The 19,746-nt window shown below is 40.5% G+C and overlaps 1 protein-coding gene across 3 annotated transcripts in view; it reads right to left on the bottom strand.

The window, feature by feature from the left end:
• The window catches only part of adamts18 (ADAM metallopeptidase with thrombospondin type 1 motif, 18), a 73,965-nt gene that overhangs the window by 50,854 nt on the left and 3,365 nt on the right, over window positions 1-19,746 (bottom strand). The window contains exons 1-5 of one of the 3 annotated variants that reach the window (XM_044096290.1): window positions 6,453-6,525; window positions 3,140-3,405; window positions 2,134-2,348; window positions 975-1,058; window positions 699-858 (exon numbers count right to left, since the gene is read on the bottom strand). In XM_044096290.1, the coding sequence (XP_043952225.1) occupies window positions 699-858; window positions 975-1,058; window positions 2,134-2,348; window positions 3,140-3,317 (637 nt within the window). In that variant the 5' untranslated portion in view covers window positions 3,318-3,405; window positions 6,453-6,525. Of the gene's footprint in view, window positions 1-698; window positions 859-974; window positions 1,059-2,133; window positions 2,349-3,139; window positions 3,406-6,452; window positions 6,526-19,746 lie in introns of those variants that run through there. The other 2 variants (XM_044096273.1, XM_044096281.1) reach the window with 2 other exon arrangements.

The raw sequence follows: 19,746 nt of genomic DNA, 5'->3' as shown, positions 1-19,746 counted from the left end.
TTGCCACAATTTGCGTGGTCAGTACTGAAAATGTTAGTCCGCTTTCATGTGCTTGCAAACATAGAAATCATTTCCACAAGTCTAAGTCAAATCTTAAATCTTTTGGCCCGAGATACGTCTCAAATGTCAAATAATGTTTTCCAACTGATGAATGTAGCGCCTTCAGTGACAATTTGCTGCAACTTAGGTTCACAAAGAAGCCCTTCCTACCACCAACTATTTATCTAAGAAAGTTTCACCCCTACCACGATGTTCGAAGAAAAAACAAACATTATACTGGGATTTTTTACAACCTATGTGCTTGGCCATCAAGAAAGACGACTGCAGAGTGAAGCTCAGCAGAGGTGTAACAAGAGAGAGAGAGTAAACATACTCATGTTTTTATGGCGCTTTTCATAAAACACTGCTAGCAGGAGTAAAATGCTAGCATGATGTTTGTCCTGGTGGGACAAACATTTCTGCTTCTGTTGAGGAAAACACATTAAATTTGACACAATCAGCTCTGACAATGAAACAAAAACACTAATACTAATTTGTAATTTTTCTGCACTTAAAGCCAGTGAGTTTATTTTTACAAAGTATCAAGAGGGAGTTCAGTAAAAGACAGACATCTGTCCTTAAGTCCCTCCAACTGTTATTGGCCACCAAAAAACAAAAACAAATAAAAAAAAACATACTCCACACTGAACGTTTCATACCCAGGGTGTCACAGGGCTCGTTCTTCCAGGAGCAAATGTCAAGTCCGGTGAGAAGAACAGCATGGTCGTGCCGTTTACCTCCTTTCCCCACCAGACCCGACTGCCACTGACAGAAACTGTTGAGGGACTGGTCGGCATGGTGATTTATATTCAAGCCCAGCTGGAAAAGAAGAGCGGGAAGTTGAGAAAAAGAGAGAGCGGGCGTAGCTAAGTTTTTTAGTGGTGTCTAGTGAAATATGGAGGAATTTAAATTTAAACCAACTTTGGTTCACTTACGGCGTCGTGTTCCAGCAGGAGCAAGCTGACCACCACGATGTTGATGTCGGATCCAATGGTGCCATCTTTAAAAAGACTGGAAACCTACAACAACACTGAGATAGTTAGCAGCAGAAAATCAAACCATTGACAACTCCATCACATGTTCATTTTCATTCATAGTTCATTTGCTTCTGACAGTAGAAACTTGAAGAAATGCTTTAAGTTTTAGAGCATTACAGCCTGCTGTAAGACCGTAGACGGTGGAAATAGGAAAAAAGTGCAAAGAAAGCACCCAGTACTGAAAATGTGCAATTCAGACTATTATTGGGCTTTCCAACTTTAACTATAACAAGCATTGTTTTTGTAATCTCTAGCTTTCTGTGGCAAATCTTTACAACAAACATTTTTGGAATAGAATAATTTAACTTGGACATTTCAGTTTGTTGTCCCATAAGAACATAAATTGGTACTTCATGATTGGCTGAGGGAGCACATATTAGATCTGTACGCACTAAGATGAGCACTGTATATTTTTGTAAACGATTAAGTAAAAGTGGCAGGTTATGGCGCCACAGAAAATGTTGTAGTAGGCATGCCAGGCCATTAGGTGGCACTGTAAAGCTGCTGGAAAATGGCATGAACAACAGAACGAAGCCTTTTTTGTCGTTTGCGAGAGTGAAGTGCATGCGGAACGGACAGAAAAACAAAGCTACTACATTATTGTTTATAAAAAGGCCAGGCTCACATGGCCACATGGAAACACAAAACCAGTGTTTTGAAATTTAACCCGGTTTCAAAAATGATCATTTCTGGTCTCCTGAGACGCTCAATTTGTATGGATACACAGCCCAAACCATACAGAACGTTTGCTGATAAACTTTAAATTATCTCCATGTTACAATTGTGTTTCATTTTTGTCCTTCAGCACTTTCCATTTTCAAGTTTCAAGTTGGACAAGTGGCCAAAGAGCTGCCCCGTTTAATTTCCCTTTGGGATAAACTAAGTATTATTGACCTGAGGAAACATCAGCTCTCATAGAGATAGCTCTGTCTGTTTAGTGGCCATTTTCCTTATCGATCCTCCTTCCAATTAAAGTCCAGGTGCAGGTGGGAAACTTTTGTGTGTGTTACTTAATTAATATTATCTCCTCCCATCCTTTCAACTCTCCAGTACTCACCATGTTCATGACGGTGAGGACGTAGGTGGTGACGTTCTCCCTGCCGTGTTTTTCCAGCATCTTCCTGTCTGCCACCACCAGCGTCTCCACATTCAGACCTCCCATCCTGTTGGAGTTGATGGGCGATCTCCTCGCCCGCCCGGGCTCCTCCGCCTCGGGCGCAGCAAACTCATCCGGCAAGATGAAGAGGTCCCCTACGGGAGGCTGGGGCGCATCTGAGAAGTAAAAAATAAACATGAATAAAAGTGAGAGGAGAGGACACACGCACAGAGGGAAGCATACACAAAGAGTCAATCAATTAGAGGGGAATTGTAAGAGGTGCCGATTCATTTTACAAATAGATATATGAATTCTGTTCACACTGAATTTCCTGCAGAAATTCAGTGTGAGCAGTGATCATTAGATGTCACTTAATCTGTAAATTTAGATATTGTAAAAAAACAGTAAAATGAGTTAGATCATTTCCATTCTGAATATATATATATATATATATATATATATATATATATATATATATATATATATATATTTTTTTTTTTTTTTATTTATTTTTTTTTTTTTTTGAGTAATTTGTTTGTAGAGACATCATAATCCAATTTCTTTATGGTTTCTGTTGTGTGCTTTGTTTTATTTAATGATTTCAGTTCCATATATCAGGAGTAGATGTGGAAAACGAAAAGCATGTTTCTTACGTAGCAACCAGGAACAATAAATCTAAAAAGTATTATTAGTCCTTTGTGTTGTTCTGTTGTGAAAATTCGAACAGGAATTTGAATTTTCTGCTGTGAATTTGAAGTAGCTAATTCATACATTCGCTATAATATCCATATTTTTAAAACATTTGTTGTTTCTCTATTTCCCCCCCCCCCCCAAAGTTATTAAAAGTGACTGTGGGACATCCAGAGGGGCTCTTCCGGATCCCGGACCTCTGTCCACAATAACAGCAATTACGCCGACTAAAACGCGCTGGACAGTTGAAGACAGAAGGAATACGAAGTTCCCTTACATACATTGCTTGCGGCGCCCGCAGAAGTGTTGCCGCTGCAGTTTTCCGTGTTGGTAGTCGTGGTGTGTCTGCGCTTGGTGCTGATGATGGGAGAGGTAGGGGTTCTCAGCGCTGCTCGATCTTCGGTGAACAACGTGCTCTGCAGAGCGCTTGTAGACCACATGCGGGTGATGACCATAGGGGGCGCTGTAGTTGTGCCGGTCGGCCAGGTGTTGAGGTAGCGGAGCGATCAAGTACTCCTCGTTAGAGACACGGATCAGGCCCGCCTGGAAAACACACATGCACACACACATTTCACAGCTAGGTCAATCTTAAAGTTTGCACGTTTGGCTATAATCAAACGCATAAACTTTTATTCTGAGACAATGTTATAATCAATAGCAAAGTTTGATTGGTTGATTGGTTGTAATCAAATGTTTGTTTCCCGTGAACCCAGCTTTGTTATAGACTGCTCAAAAGTAGAGCGGGAAAAATTTTTTTTTAAATCCACCCACTGCATAACGAGGCCGTGGAACGCTTAATCTGTCAAGTTCTTCCTGTCCAGAAGAAATTGTTGCTGCTCATCAACCTGTGAAGGGCTCCAAACACTTTGAATTCTGTCTTTCTGTAGAAAGAAAGACTGTTCAAAACTACCAAGTCTTTCAAATACTTGGACACCCAAGGAACTCTACCTGCTGCACAGTCATAATTTGTAATTCTCAGACCAACTCAGAAATAATGTATTTACAGTCGTGCCAAATTCCAAGAAGGTGTTATTTCTTTACATTTGTTGAAATTGAAGAATTAGCTTTTCCAACCGATATCTCACTGTTTTGACTCACTGGTTGCGTTTCCATTGAGCATAAAATTGTTCTAATTGGAATTAGAAATAAATTTGCTTATTGGAAATCTGCCAATTTCAGAAAAGCTCATGTTCAGACGTCCACCTAATTCACCTCAACAAACGTACACAATGTAGCGCTGCAGTCGACACACATTCAGACGCCTGGCCATGCACCCACTGACCCACTTGTGAGTTGTGTGTGTGTGAGTATCATGGACTGTGTATATGTGTGTGTGTGTCTGTGTGAAAGAGCTCTATGCTCCAGTTGAACTGACCCCATTCCCCTTAGACTAGCAGGTGACAAAATAAACTTAGGCAGCACAAAAGGGCAGCCATGGTGAGGCTCTTGTTGTCAAAACACTGCCTGGCTATATGGCATCCGTCCGTCCATCCATCCATTCAATTCCTTAGAAATCTGTTGATTGCACCAATCCTTGATGACTCAGTATGAAGATTTTCCATGATGTAACTTGATAGGTCCATTGGTTGTCAACTCTTCTGTCCTGTCAGTGATTGGCTGTATTCAAACTCTCTTTATGTAAGGAATCTCGAGGTTCAGCCATTAGGTGTGGTCTCAAAGTCAGGAAATGTCATTGGCAAATAAAGATGACTACATCTTCCTATAACAGGTACCCTTACAGAAGAAATCCAATGAACTTGATATTGACCTTTCTTGTAGACAGGAGATTTTTGGGGGACTTAGAGCTCCTCCATGAATACCTTTTTTTTTCATCATTCTGACTTTTTCCATGCTAAGTGCCAGTTCTCCAGTGCTTCAGGGTTCTTTTGTTACTCCTGGTTTGATCTCAAAAACTTTTGGAGTAATCTTTGTCAACCTGTTTTTTTTTTCAGTTTGTGGATAAAGGTGATCAATGTGTTCAGATTGAATTCCAAAGACTCAGATATAACCTCTGTAACCTTTTCAAAACTGATGGAAGTTAGGGACTTTCTCACCTGAATTTTTGTAAACTGGGGCAGAATGTGTTTCTTTTTACTTTTTAAATGGTTTCTTAATTCATGTCAGACAGTAAATAAAGTGTGGCTGGTGAAGCTGAACCAAGGAAGGAGTTCATCAGACTAAATTCTTGATTTAAAACATGGAATCATTATATCTCTATAAAGGGCCTGGTTGATTCAGACAGATTTACTTTCTTAATAAATTAAATAGTGTTTTAAAAACTTCCTGTTGAGTTAACACAACCAATCTTTAGCTCATATTTAAACAAGTTTGATGAGCCGAAACATTTGAGCGTAATAAATCTAGTGTTGAAACAATTAATCATATTAATTGTTATGAATCGAATGTTGAAATAGTTGTCAACCAAGTAATGGATTAGTTGTTAAGTGGACTGCACAGACCATTTGATTAAAGAACAACATGCTCAGAAAAGTACTTTAGACAAAACTGTACAAAAGGAATTTATTCATTTTGCATTTAAAATGAAAAAATAAACCTGTCTCCAAATATGTTTCATTCAAAACTCCTAAAGTGGCCCAGTTTTATCATCACCTTGTTCAAATTCTGTAAAAAAAATAAATAATAATAAAATCTCCTTTTAAGCAGTTTTTGACATCTAATTTTAACTTGTTAATCAAAAACTAATCAATGAAAAAGCCCTACATTATACTGCTGTTAAATCAAGCAGAAAGTGCTGAGCTTTTCATAAGTTATGTTTTAGCTGCAGATACATCTTTTTTGTTTGTTTGGGGGTTTTTTTAAAAAAAATGACCAAACATTCCCCAAAGGAATGCTGTGTTCTTGTATTTTAATTAAGGAAATGTTTATTTTCTGATGTAAAAAGGAATTGATTCATTTGCGTTCCTTTTAATGTATTTCTAATATCGTCTAAGAAAATTCCGCAGAATGTGCCTTTTCTTTGTCAGAATAATCGATTGATATGATAACCGTTAGTCGCGCCCCTACAGTAATCTGCACGGGCGTAAATACTTTTTTTTACAGCAAAGCATTCCGACACTCCAATAGCTCCTTCTGCCAGACGATGTAGTCCACAAGGAAACAATGAACTCTTTTTTTTTTCTTCCTTAGCAGCTCATCCGTTAAGAGATTAACATAAATGGCCGATGAGACATTTTACTCCATTTGCGGCTACGGTGTAGTTAGATATTCCTTTGGCGCTGCCTCTCATTTCCCATCACTCAAAGGTTTTATTATTGACCCACCTGAAGCACAACCATCCAGCACTAAAAGCCGCATCGCTAACGTGTCTGCCCGTCTACCACGTCTCCCCGCTCTCCTTTCCCAGCAGCGAGCAGATGGAAAGCTCTGTGATGATAATGACAGGAAATCAATCCCATCTGCAGCAAACAGTTAGAACGGGGCTTTGTTAAAGTGCGTGAGCATGTGTGTGTCTGGATTAAAAGTCCTTTTGTCAGCATTTGTTTTTGTGTTCCAGTGAATACCGAAGTGAGTGTTTCGTGTCGTGGGTATTGATGTGAGCAGATTCTCCTCTGTTCTGTTTCCCTGCTCACCTGTAACCCGTTGGTGTGACTGCTCTTCCCTCACGTTCGGTCAGTTGTCACCTGGTTCCTTTGCCTGGATGGTCTGTTTCCTGTCAAGCTTTATCCCTAATCTTCGGATTTCTGTTTGTTTGGACGCTCGTGTTTGAAATGCAGCAATATGGTTCGTCGACTCGATAACAGCTCCGGCAAAACACCGAGCGCTCCCTATCACAGGGCTGCGTGGCAACAAATATTCATCTGATTTGCTCTGAATGAAAGCTCAAAAACTGAAAACAGATTTGTGTATCAGTGGTTTTTCTTCTTCGTCTCCTTCGCTTCAGCGGGAGTTCCCCAGCCGTGCCACATGGACAAGTTCAAACTGGGTCCAACTCCCACAGCAGCAAAAGTAGTAAAATAATGTCATTTTGGTCATTGAGCTTTTCAAACCTTTTACAGTTGTTTTGTTATATATGTAGGTGGGTTTTATGATAGACCAACATAAGGAAAAGTCCTCTCATAACTTTTCCTGAGCTCTAGGCCCCGTTTACACAATTGCTCTTTTTTTCATTTTTCATTACAGTTTCATTTTTTGAAAACAAGTTTCAAAGTGTAGGTTTTCTTTAACAACAGAGGTGTAAAACTCCACTTGTCCAGAACCCACAATTGCAGATAACAACCAAACCACAGGCGGCTAGCATCAAGCTAACTTCATCGGTTCAGTTTAACACAACTTCTAATAAGGAATATACACGCATTACCTGAGAAGTTAGTGCACTTGTGATGGAGATGGGTTACTGTTTTCTAAATTAGCTCGAAGCTAGTGAGGGCCAAGCTACCGCTGAAAAGCACATGAGCATTTCAACGACTTGTTAAAGGCACAGCGTCATATAGTGGCGCGGCATGACAACTACTCTGGGTTTGAAGTGTGTTGGCGGTGCCGTCTAAACATTGAACTGACAACTTCCTGGGAATTCCTTTGAGACTCTAGAAAAACAATTACGTTTGATTCAGTCTTGAAAAATGTCGATAAAACGCCAAAGCAGACATCAAGTCATCAGGTATGAGGCACGGAAATACAACCACTCACACTCTTTTCTCAGTCCCTCCAGTTTTTGGCGATAGAAGTTAATGCAAAATCAGCAGATCACAACATCACTTAATAAACAGTGATGATAACTCCCACCTATAGGTGGCAATGTTTCTTATTTCTACTACACTGCTGCCTCAGCCACGTGTGATCTATTGGCGAATAACAAAAAGTTATGTTTACCGTCATACAAAAAACATGCAAAGTTCTTTGCAAATATTCCTAGTGCAGCACCAAGAAATCTGAGTTTGGTTTAGAAAAAAAAAAACACACAAAAACTATCACAAAATCCTGGAGGGACTGATTAGAAAAACGTGATTCAATTGCTGATTATTGAAATGGGGTCATCTCGGACTAAGACACATTTTCCAGACTCTTGTCCTTACTTTTCCACCATGACTCTAGATAACTGGACAGTGTTGCTGGGTTTTTCCATTTGCCGTCTTTGGCAGAAAATGGAGTTAAACTCTTACCTCACCAAAGTGCCTTCTTCCATATCCACAGAAATATTTAATGAATTTGAATATGCACTCCAATTAGTCTTAGTCTTAAAAGCATCTTTAGAAAAGAACTTTTCAGGTGCAAAACATAATACCACATAAGCCCACATTTCTGCATTAAACATGTTTTTTCATTGGTCTGACATAATATTCAAACCTTAAATGTCATATTTTAATTGGCTGTAAGTGGAAACCGATCATAGTAAACAGAAATAAAGATCCATAATAAACATCCATGTATGTAATTAATCTATATAATTTTACTTGTGTTACTGAAATAAATAACATTTTCCATTTAATTTGAGAAATGTATCCCACCTTTTAGGAATTTCAGCAACCAGGAGGCGATAGTGTTGCTTTATCTTAAATGCTTTGCAGAATTATCATAGATATGCACATTTAAGGTGGCAGTTTATATGTTTGATAATTACAAGAAGGGCAGATTGCATAAAGAGTCTCCCAGGCGCCCTCGTTAAAAGACTATAATGCAATGTCACCAGAAAAAACCTCTAGTTATCTCCTGACATTAAGACTGGGTAGGACTTAGCTAAATTAAAGGGCTAACTGTGTTAGCTGAACACCTTTTTACTTCCCGTCGCATATTCATCCTCGCACATGGTGAGATAAGAGGCTAGAGAGGAAAACTTCCTGTCTGGAACAGCTCTCGGGAAATGTTATTTTATTTATTTTATTATTTTTTAAAAAACAGGGCTTTTCCTCTGTTTTTCGCTGAAGTTGTTGCAAGCTGCTAAACGCTTTTGCTTGGCAGTGCAACCATTCCAGTCAAGCTTGTGTCTGTATAACTGTATAAACTAGTCTCTTTTAAGGGTTTCCTACCATAATATTACGAGGAAAATGACTAAGTGCTTACATGCTGTTAAAGACTGGGGCCGAGCAGTGAGAAGCCCCAAGCTGGTGATTATCGAGCTCTGAAGCACATCTGCACTCCAGCTCAGCGGAGACCACATGAGCACAGTGTGTGGTGAAGAAGACGAAGGAGAGGGAGAGGGTGGCAGAGGGGGGAAATCATACAGGAGCAAAGGAGGCCCTTCAGGCATCTAGCATACTCAATGGAGTCATAGTCGGAGTAATTACAGTTTGCTTATGTCAGTGACGCGTCTTTAAAACAGGGTAGAAATCGGGTAAAGAAGAGATGCTAATTTTGGATCTTGGATCAGAACGAGACAAGAGCAAGGCTGAAATGACAGGGCAGGACACAGACTTTCCCATGCTGCACACAATGTGGCATTCATGCTAAAACAGCAGGCCAGCTAAGCTTCAGCGGCACAGTTTCTAATCAGCCGATTAAAGAAAGACATTTATAGACAACTCCGTCAAGATCACGACTTAAATTGTCACTGACAAGATAAAGCCACCCGCGTGATTGTGTGCTTTCTGTGCTTTCTGTGCACACAAAAATCTTTGGATAATAAATATCAGTTCCGCAGCATTGCTGAGTGTTGCAGTTTTTGTATGAAGCAGTTGGGTCAAATGCCAGCGCCATCTTGTGACGTCATCAGGGTAAGTCAAAACGTAAACGACCAAGGCTGAGGACACAGAAGCAGAGGAAGTCGAGAGCGATTTCAGGGAAGATCTGAGCGATTTGTCTGCACTTTTGGAAGAAGAAGCTCGGGTGGAGTGGTGATGAAGAAGAAGTAGCTGGTTCTACTGAAGGCCTGCAACCCTATTTTAATTGAGCCATGTTGATCAGGATGCAGCAATGACTCCAACGTTCCTGTGGAGGAAGGGTCAGAAGATGAAGGATTGGAGTTGGACATCTATGACCTCCAAATCCGTGAATGGTAATAAACATGTCCATGTATATAGAAATAACTCATCTTCCATTCTGGTTTAAGTCAAATAATCCAGTTGCTTTAAAGTACCTGGTCCAAGTTCGCCGTGTGCTCCAACATATGAATGTTCTGCTCAGGCGTTTAGCAAACCTTCCTATTCCTCCTACTTCCAAGCCAGCAGAGATCACCTCTCTTCGCCCAGCGCAACTGCCGCACGCTTAGTCTTGCAAAGTTAACCAGTAGTTGGAGCCCCAGTTCATAGTAATTAAATTTGAAAAGAGATAAAACACACACACATATTCACTAAAGAGGTGTGTGTGACCGTAACATGTTGTTCCTCTGCAAAGGGTGCGTCCCTGAGTCACAAATCGCAGGTTTTGAAAGGTAAAGCCAAAAAAAAAAAAAGAGAGATGTTTCTCTGGAGAAGACAACTGCCTAGCAGTGGGTGATCATGTAAACATGGAAATATGTGGATTTTGAAGTTCCTGGAAAATAGACCATTGTCATGTAGAACATCTTTTACCCCTGTCGGAGATTAAACTGAATGTTTTAGCCATAAATTTGTGCACATTTCACAGCGATTACACAATGAAGCTGAACTATAATAAAGTCATAGAGGACATAAATAAAATTTATATGTAATTAATGGATAAAGCTAGTCCGAAAGGGATAATAACCACAAAGACACAGACTAACATCAGCAAAGCCTCATTTCATAAAGGTCTGTTAATGAGTGAACTCATAAATTGTTGTAAACAGATGTCAACAATTTAAAAATCTATAATTAAAAGAAAATGTCAGCTGTGAACTGTTTTAAATGAATATGAACGAATTATAAACCTGGATCAATTCAAACAACTTAAAATGTGTGGAACCGTTCCTCCAACTGATGCCATCTAAAAATACTACAACCCAACCAGGGCAATTCTCTGGAACAAATTTCTACCCTGGGTGGTGAAAACCAATCTGGAGAAAAAAGGATCCTCCAGCGGAAATGCGCCTTAAATCAAGATGTGCAGCTTTACAAGTGCTGGGGGGTCATTTTGGAATCCCAAGCTGTCTATTCTATTCTCTGGCTTTATGAATGGTTTTGCTCTTCGCGGTCAAGCTTTTGTTTCCCCTTCTAGTCTTCTCTTCACGGCACATTTAGATAATCACATGCCTGCTGACAGAAAGTTATTCTTTTTTGGGGCTGGACTATCTTATTTCTGCACTGGAAGTATTGTTATTGCTGCTAAGTTGGCAAGCAAATTATGTTTCTCGCACATTCAAGCAATTCATGTGTTGTTAGAATTCATTACAATTGACTGAAGATGAATGCGTAAAATAAAGTCTACACATTTTTATGTGTCTTTGTGAGACTGCTGCTTTATTATTTCTATTTTTACTTTTAAATTTAATACAGTTTCAGATTTCTGTGTTATTTTTGTTCACGTTGACTTAAAAATATTAGCTACTTTTCTTAAAGGTTCATTTCCTAGGCTACAGAAGTGTAATTGTTAGAGATGGGCAGATATGAACATTTGGGCCAATATCTATAGCCGCTATATATACTGCCATGCTGGGATGATTTACCAATGTTTTATGAAATTTTCTGCTCTATTAATTTAATTACCGTAGTTTATTTGGTAGGGACAGACATACAGCGACATAGACAAACTGATAGAAAACAGCAGTCCCATGTTTATGTCACAGTGCAATAGCAAAAGCTAATTCCCTAGAAGGGCTTTTAAAAAAATAAAAATAAAAAATCATCGGAATAATTGATACATTACTTGATTACTAAAATAATTGCTTACAACAGCCCTATTTACAATGTCCAAAATTCTTAATGTGGACTCTCCTAATATTGTTAATATCTTTTACATTACTTCTTCACAGGATTCCCTTCACAGTTGAATTAAGAGTTTTGGCCTCCAGTAAGAAACCATCACAGTTAAGATTAAATACCCAATATTTTATTGGGAAAAAAAACCCATCTGAAATTATTTTAATAAAAGTTCCTTAAAAATATACCAAACTTCTGGTCAGTTTTGCCATTTCATTATCTTCCAACTGCAACACTCTGTAGAGTGTTAAAGTGACACTAGTGGGTCAGATTTGATGTATGAGCACTGTTTGTTAAAGCTACAGCATCCACTTGAGCACTTCAACAGTGGCCATTAATCTTGTGTGAGAAAGACTTTGCACATGCTTAAAAAAGTACACAGAAATACACACACACAACACAAACACTGTGTTTTTTCCTCTTCCATTCATGCACACACCATCCATATCCATCCACGCTGAAAGCCTGACCCTCCTCTCCTGCTGGCATCTTACGGTGGTCACTACATCACTGTCAGCATCCAGACCACCAGGGAAAAGCTCCGGGTCGCTCCGCTGCTGTATCACCGAGCCCCGAGCTCCAAGTCAAGGAATTATGGTCGACTTGGAGACGTGAATGGAGGCGCGGAGACGTTCCAATTTGTTGGCCTTTGGAGAAAGTGGACAGGTACAAATAGCCTGAGAGCTTTCTGGGGATCAGTCACTTGAGGGTTTTTCTGTTTGTGATTTCTTTTTTTTTTTTACCTTTGGAAACAACCTCCAAAATCAGAAGTCGGTCACCAAAACACACGAAGCACCATTTGTGTTTCCATTCCTTGCCATATGCTTAAGGTTTTAATGTAATGTATATTCAGATCTACAGTCTTAGGGGCACGACAAGCGGGAGGCGATGTCCCTCCCTCTCTGTTAATTTCCTATAGGTAACAATTGCTGGCATTCCTTCGGCCAACTGACACGCAAATATGTTGTGTAACACGACTGTATTCCTACACGACAACATTTGTGTACGTGAATTTTTGTGAATGACACAGTAAAGTTGAAAAATATTTAACTTTTGCCGTAACCACCGTTGCTACCCCATGTGTTGGGTTGTAGCGACGATTTTTGCTCATTGCCGTTCGTTGTTTCCTGTGTCAAGCACAATACGCTGCTGAAAAATCAAATGAGAAAACAATATCTACATATTCAATAAACGAAGTGCTCTTACATGTACACTAGAAACATCTTTTGACATTTTGTCACGTTACAAAATGTCAAAAGGTTTTTACTGGGATTTTATAGGACTGACCAACATGGGACCTGATGGTGACAGTGGTAGACGTTTGTCCTTCAATCAGAAGGTTGCCAGTTTGACACAATGTAGTAAACATGGGGAACCAATATGTAGCTCTATATTTTTATTTTCTCTTGCTTTTCTCTTGCTAGTATTTCCTCTAACTCATGTAAAGCCCTTTGAACTGCTTTGTTGCTGAAAATGTGCTACATAAATAAAATTGCCTTACCTTAAACTGGCAAAACCAGGACAACTACCACTCTACAGATCTGGTGAAAGGGCCGAAAAACTGAAATCAGTTCTCGTTGCCTCAGCTGCATGGCATCATATTGTCCTGCAGCCTTCTTGTCACAACTCCCCTGTTGAACTTTTCGTCCCTCTCACCAGGGAAAGAGACGACACTGAACTCCCTCTGCTTGGTTCTGGTCCGATGCAGTGAATGTACACCCAGTCTACGCCTTCTGTTCGTTTATTTCCCGATAACGTGAAATGAACAAAAATTATTATTTACTCAACTATTACTTACTACCAAAGTTAAACACAAACCCCAAGTGAAATACATACAGAATTTTGTTGTAAGATGACAACATGCGGAGCAAACGAAGCTTGTGACGGTTTCTGCCACAGCGTCACTCCTCTGCCTTTCCCTGAGCTGGTTTTGGTTTTGAGCCCAATTAAACTGAAATGTTGTGATCAAAACGGCACTTCTCCAACTAGATCTCAGCTCTTGATGGTTTCCTTTGCACTGCGTGCTGCAGCCTCAAACCTCATCAAGCATCAATAACAAGCCCCGGGAAAAGAGCAGAGGCTCTCTTCACTCCACAGGGAGCCGCTCAGAACTCTCCTCTTAGGACAGTCACTGCTGGTTGCCACAACACGCGGCACCGTGTCAACGACGGCCGTCAGACTCCAAGTTTGATCCCAGGCTTGACATGGAGGGGGGAGGGCTATTTCAGCTGCCTCTTTTTTGTCTTGCATGCAAGTGTGCAAGCACACAGTGAAGAAGTAAATTGCGGTACGGGGAGGGGGCGCATAACATCCCAGTCTTTTCATCCCTGACCAGATCCTCAGCCTACTGCCCCTTAAAACAATTAAATGAACAATACAACAGTGGATTTAAAAACATAGAAAACACCATCAAATTGCACTTTTATCTCAAGTTTTCATCTAAAATAATGAAGCTGACATGCAGCTAGAAATGCTAGCTTTACGTCATCACAGGTCGTGTCTGTATGGCGTTCTCCCAATCTTTGAAAAAAAAAAAAAAAGAAGAAAAAAGGCCTCACTAGGATTACATGGGATCAGCTCATTTACACCATTTATATTTCCACATTCTGCATTTTTTTTTTGCTGACAGAAATAATTCAAGAAAAGCTTTATGAGTTATAGGAATAAGTCAGAAATAAAAAGGGAAAGTCTGTGTTTTAAACACCACTGGACTTGTGGGTTGCCAGGTCACTCTGTGAACTTTCTCTGCAGTGAGATGCTCTTGTTCTTGTTCTTGTTCTTGTTCTTGTTCTTGTTTGTGGAGCCAATTGCAGGCTAACCACAGCGGTCACCCTAACTTACTGTGTCAGAATTTGAGGCTTATGCTTATGCTTGCAGCAAATTATACACACAACAGGCTTGTGATGTTTTACCGCGATGGACTTTTAATGTGTGAAGATAATCATGCCTTTACACTAACACTATGATCCGTGAAGTTACGGACAACTTAAATTTTTTCCTTTGAGGCCACATAATAAAGCTGGTTGAGACTTTGTGGCAGGAAACAACTCAGAAAGGTCAGTAGACTGTTTGTCTGCCACTGACTGTTGCTCAGCTGACAGCTCCTGCTGTGACGATGCTGTGTTTTTATTTGCATGAGGAGACGCTAATCAGATCGCATCACTAAGGATGAATTTGAATGCAATGTGCAAACAGCTGGGCTTAAATGAGCCCATTTGTATTTGAATAGAACGGTATGACACTTAACCCTCTACCTACCTGCCTTTTAAAAGTATTTATGCCCGGTTTTCTGATAAATGTAACTTACTTTAATATCTATAGCTAATACTGAGCAAAACCAAGGACCAACCTTCACAAGCCACCTGCAGTGTTTTTGGGACTAGAAGTCACTTTTTTTTTTCGATTTCGATGGTCCAGTGACTTATAGTCTGGTTTTTTGTTGTTTTAAAAGGTTTTATTGGCTCTAATGGCCTTTATTCAAAAGTGGTCAGACAGGAGGACAGTGGGTAATGAGAGAGGGGACATTTGTGGCAAAAGTCACCAGGGGTTGAACCTGTGACAACCTTGTCGAACACCAAGGCCTCCTTACATAGGATTATGCTTTGCCTCTGCACCACCACAGCAGTCCTTTGTAAGCTGTTGCACAGACATGTCCAGGATGTGTCCGCTTTGGGTCTGTTCTGCCTAGAGTACACTCGAACCCACATGGAGGGACATGGAGACGGCATGAAAATGCTACAGCACAGCTTAATCAACCAGTTGCTGCAAGCCAACCTTTATTACCTGGCTGTGAGAAGTTGATCGACCAAAGCTTTTCCTCTGCCTACGTCCCCCAGAATGCTGTGCGGTTCCGGATTGGAGTTCAGTGAAATTATTGAACATTCTATCCGGATGTATTTCCTATTGATGTTGATCATGTGTCTATCGCAATAGACATTGTTATTGTTTTCTAGTCAAGGACCAAATTCACCATCATTTTATGAACTAACTACACAAAGAGCCACCTGACCCACTCACAACCTAGCTAGTACATTTGATGCTTTGTGAATGTTACAGAAGAATTAAAGCTCTGTGGTTCTAGTAAATAGGGGAATGTCTTTAAAAAAAACACACACGGGTTCGATGAGAAACATTTCTCTCAAACACAGATGGTTTAATAGCAACCCTTGGCCAACCTTGGACAGTTCCTTCCACCTTTTCTGCTTCGACTCACAACTGGAAGCCGTGCATTGAAAAGTCATTAGATGATGTTTTGCACGGTGTATCGATGTCAGGGCTCAGGAGGTGGAAGCAGAAAACAAATGCTTTCATTTGCACTTTCCTCACTCTGGATCTGACTGCTCAACCTGTCTCTGACCTGTCAGGGCCTGGGAAAAGGTCACAGCTAAGAATCATGGTGGGCTCTTCCACAACCAGACACTCAGACGCTGGGTGTTTCCAAGCCTGGGATGTTTTCAGTTGGAAGACTGACATGTGACATGTTAATCTTATAGGAAATATTAAATTTGTTCAAGAAGCTTGTTGTCGGAATAGATAAGGTGGCTCAGATATATATTCTGATCTTATGAAGGGCCTGGTAGTGCAGGAATCAGATCAGCTCTGGTCTCCCCAGAAGAATCCTACCCCAGCAAGGGGAGCTGTAAATCACTTCAGTTTTCTGCATTTACTGCAGTGCTGAGCAGCTCTGAACTTGTTCTACATAGTAAGAACCTGTGTGGTTGACACCCACCAACCCCCAAAACAACCAAGCAGGGAGGATTGGGGTCAAGCAGCGTGGCGACCCCAAGGAAAAAAAGAAGAGCCCCACCGGCAGCACCCCCCCATGCGCTTCTCTTACAAATCACAGAGCATTACCGCCGCAATGACATCCTTTTATCTCTCGCACAAAACCGAGGAAGACAACTTTATTGAGAGGAGAGGCGTGAGTGCGGTGCTCCCTAAAGACGGGGCGTGTGAAAAACAAGGAGCGCGGTCGGCTATCGTTGAGGATTTACAGTCGAAGATCCCACGTTGTCATCAATCCATCTAGCTGAGCTCTTAATGCCACCTTGCCCTAGTCTTTATTTCAACAGCTTCCATCTGTTTAAATGAAACCACTGGCTGCGGCTTGGCGCGGCAGCTGGAGCTGACACCTCCGTTGTTACAAAGTGGGCTGGGTTCAGGAACCCTATTACAGGCTCCAGCCCCTCTTTCCTCTTCGTTGTTGAAAGAAGACAATAAAAATGAAGATCAGAGACTCTCCTTTTCTCAACGCCTTCCCCTCTGCTCCACTACCCTTTGACGCCGACTGAGTCGACCGCTCTCGGTGAAGAAAGTGATGGACTCATCGCTCTCTGTAAAGAGACCATCCAGGCTCCCAGGGAGTTTCAACCCCAGACAATAAATTTGCATTACTTTACTCTCGCACAACACTTTCACTCTCTCTCTTTCACCCACCACAACCCACCTCGGCTCACCTCTCATTCATTCCTTCACACTCTTTGCTTTTCTCTCTGTTGGGTTCTCCTAGTAATCCCTCCTTTTTCTGACCGCCTATCTTCCAGTGTGTTGCCTTAATCCCAACTTAATCTTTTATTTGAACTCATCAGTGCACGGAGCAGGCTCATATGTCTCCTTCCCTCATTTCTACTTAATAAAATACCCCAAGCAGAAGGCTGGATGTAACGGGGTTAAACGGCTGCAGTTGTCCAAATCCTATCACTAGAGACAGAGATGGAGAGCTCAGAGAAAGCACTGTACAAATGCAGGGCTTTTGGGGTATGTTTCTATTGATATTGTAGATTTAAAGAACCTCCCCCAGTCTCAAGTAATGGTGCACAAACTGAGGTTTAATTTAACAGATCTTTAAAAAGCCTCATTCCGAACATGTCCGATACAATTTTTCAAAAATATAGCAGCAAAGTTGCCAAGCTGGCAGAAATGGAGTAACTCACTATAAAGGTGGGTTGAAAATGTTAATGGTTCAAAGCTTTCCATTATTCCTATAGTTCAAAGTCCTTTTATTGGAGAGCAGAGACATTGTGACTTTTCCCTCCCTTGCAAGGAACTTTTTTTTTGTCTATTTATACATATTAAGGCCCGCACGATGATTTGGGTATTTTGTTTAGCATATGCATAAAAAAAAAACACTGAACAAATGTTTAATAATTAGAAGTGAACCGATTGCAGCTTTCTGACCTTTAAAAAGCCTGACCTGCTGAATCAGATTTTCACCAATACAAATTTTTTTGTCTGAACAGTAAATGTCCAGACAAAGTCACTAAGTTAGCAACAATGGGTTGACTGCTGTTAACCGAGGACGGGAACTGGTTATCGGGTCTGTCAGTCAGAGCTAAAGGCTGATTTCAAGACCTTTGCGGAGGTGGATAAGATCAGTGTCTCATCTAAGTATCGGTCGATTGCTGATTTCCTAAAATTAAAGAAATCAGGGCCACCCTGTTGGTACACACCTAGTAATAATCAACATTTTAAATTATTTCAGCAGCCTTCATACTGTTATTGGTTTTTATGTTTTGAAGATACATTTTTACTGTGATACAGAGAAATTGTGGCTATCTTAATTACAGATGGACTGATCCGATATAAGTATCGGTATTAGCTCTGATACTGAAAACAATTCTAGATCATGCCCAATCCATAAGGGCAGATCTGTTGAGTCTAATTCTATGCTTTGTGCTGCTAGCGACATTGTGCTTTATTATTTATTTTACATTGTATTTAGAATTCCTAATTTCACTTTCTGAACCATTTGAAAGTTTTATGCAGTTTTTTTTATATATATTTGACCAAGTTAGTCGCTTCTGTCAGTTTCATTTTCTTTATTATTCTTTTTACATTGGCCGTTACACTTCTAATTGCACAGAATGAACAAATTAAAGTTTGACCAAACCTGTGAAGCTACTGGTGTATTTAAAGGCTGCACTGGTGCAGAGTCATCAAATAAATTTGTAATTTATGTCTGTGTTTATAAAAAAGAAACATTTTAAGTCTGTTCAGTGCTGTTTTATCCTATTGGATCAGTATCAGCCAATGCTAAACCTCAGATATGTGAAAAAAGAAGTGAAAAGAGTGGATCGGTGCATGCCTAGTGTTTATCCTATGTTGGCATATGCTGAAGATCCTGTACCAGCCCACGTCTAATACAGATGGCTCCCAGATCAAAACAATCGTTCCGGCCCATTCAAACCCAATCGCAACCCCGTCTGGATGTGTCCTCGCATCGCTGTAAGAGAACAGGTCAGTGGTGTTTTACTGTGAGTGGAAGCAAACCAAATGAAAGGGACAATGTGAAGATTAGCAGTGCCAACCAGGCGACTCAAACGTCACCCCGGCTTTAATTGCTGCGAACGAGGGGAGATCTAGAGGGAGGGCAAACTGAGGACAGAAAGAGCAGAGCAGGAGGAGGTAGAGAAGCAGGGAGTGAGAGGATCTATGGAGGCTGGATGAAAAATGGAGGAAGAACATTTATGGCGCTCTGACTGGTCCATCTGGTTGAGGCTGGTGTAGGATGTGTCAAGGAATGTGTGAAGCTCTGCCGGCACCTCGTAAACCACAAATGAAAGCCGAGAATCTTGTAATTACAGAGTCTCTGTGGTTTAAGGGGAAGTAGATGTCTTGATTTCGAAGAGTCTGAATAAATCAGAGAGAAGGAGGAAGCTCTTGGTGTGTAAAGCAACAACTTAGAGCAGAAATCTAGGATGTAGAATGCTCTTAATTCTTAGGTAACATCTATAAAATCACAATATGATCAACCAGTTTACAAGATGTACTAAAAAAACACTCACCCATCAAAAGGTAGGAAAACTAAAACAATATATTGCAAAGGATCAAAACAATTTGTACAAAAGTATCAGTCAGGAGAAGAGTATTAAAAAAAAAACAGCATTATTTATATCAACAGTTGGAGAAAAATAAAAGAGACATCAGAATGATAAAAATAGAAGTTAGACTGTGATCAGAGACACTGCCAACAGGTCGACAGACATGGAAGGAGGTGAAGAAAGTTTCAGTCTCCTGGATTCTTCACATGCCTCGGCTCAAAAGTAGGGTTGAGCAAACATATTCTTTAAAATCCCCAAAAACCTTCAGGTGTCAGCTAAAAAAGTGAAGATAAACA

This window comes from Gambusia affinis, linkage group LG02 (genome assembly GCF_019740435.1).
Source record: "Gambusia affinis linkage group LG02, SWU_Gaff_1.0, whole genome shotgun sequence".
Classification (NCBI taxonomy): Eukaryota; Metazoa; Chordata; class Actinopteri; order Cyprinodontiformes; family Poeciliidae; genus Gambusia; species Gambusia affinis.
This window is presented reverse-complemented; position numbering and strand designations above follow the sequence as displayed.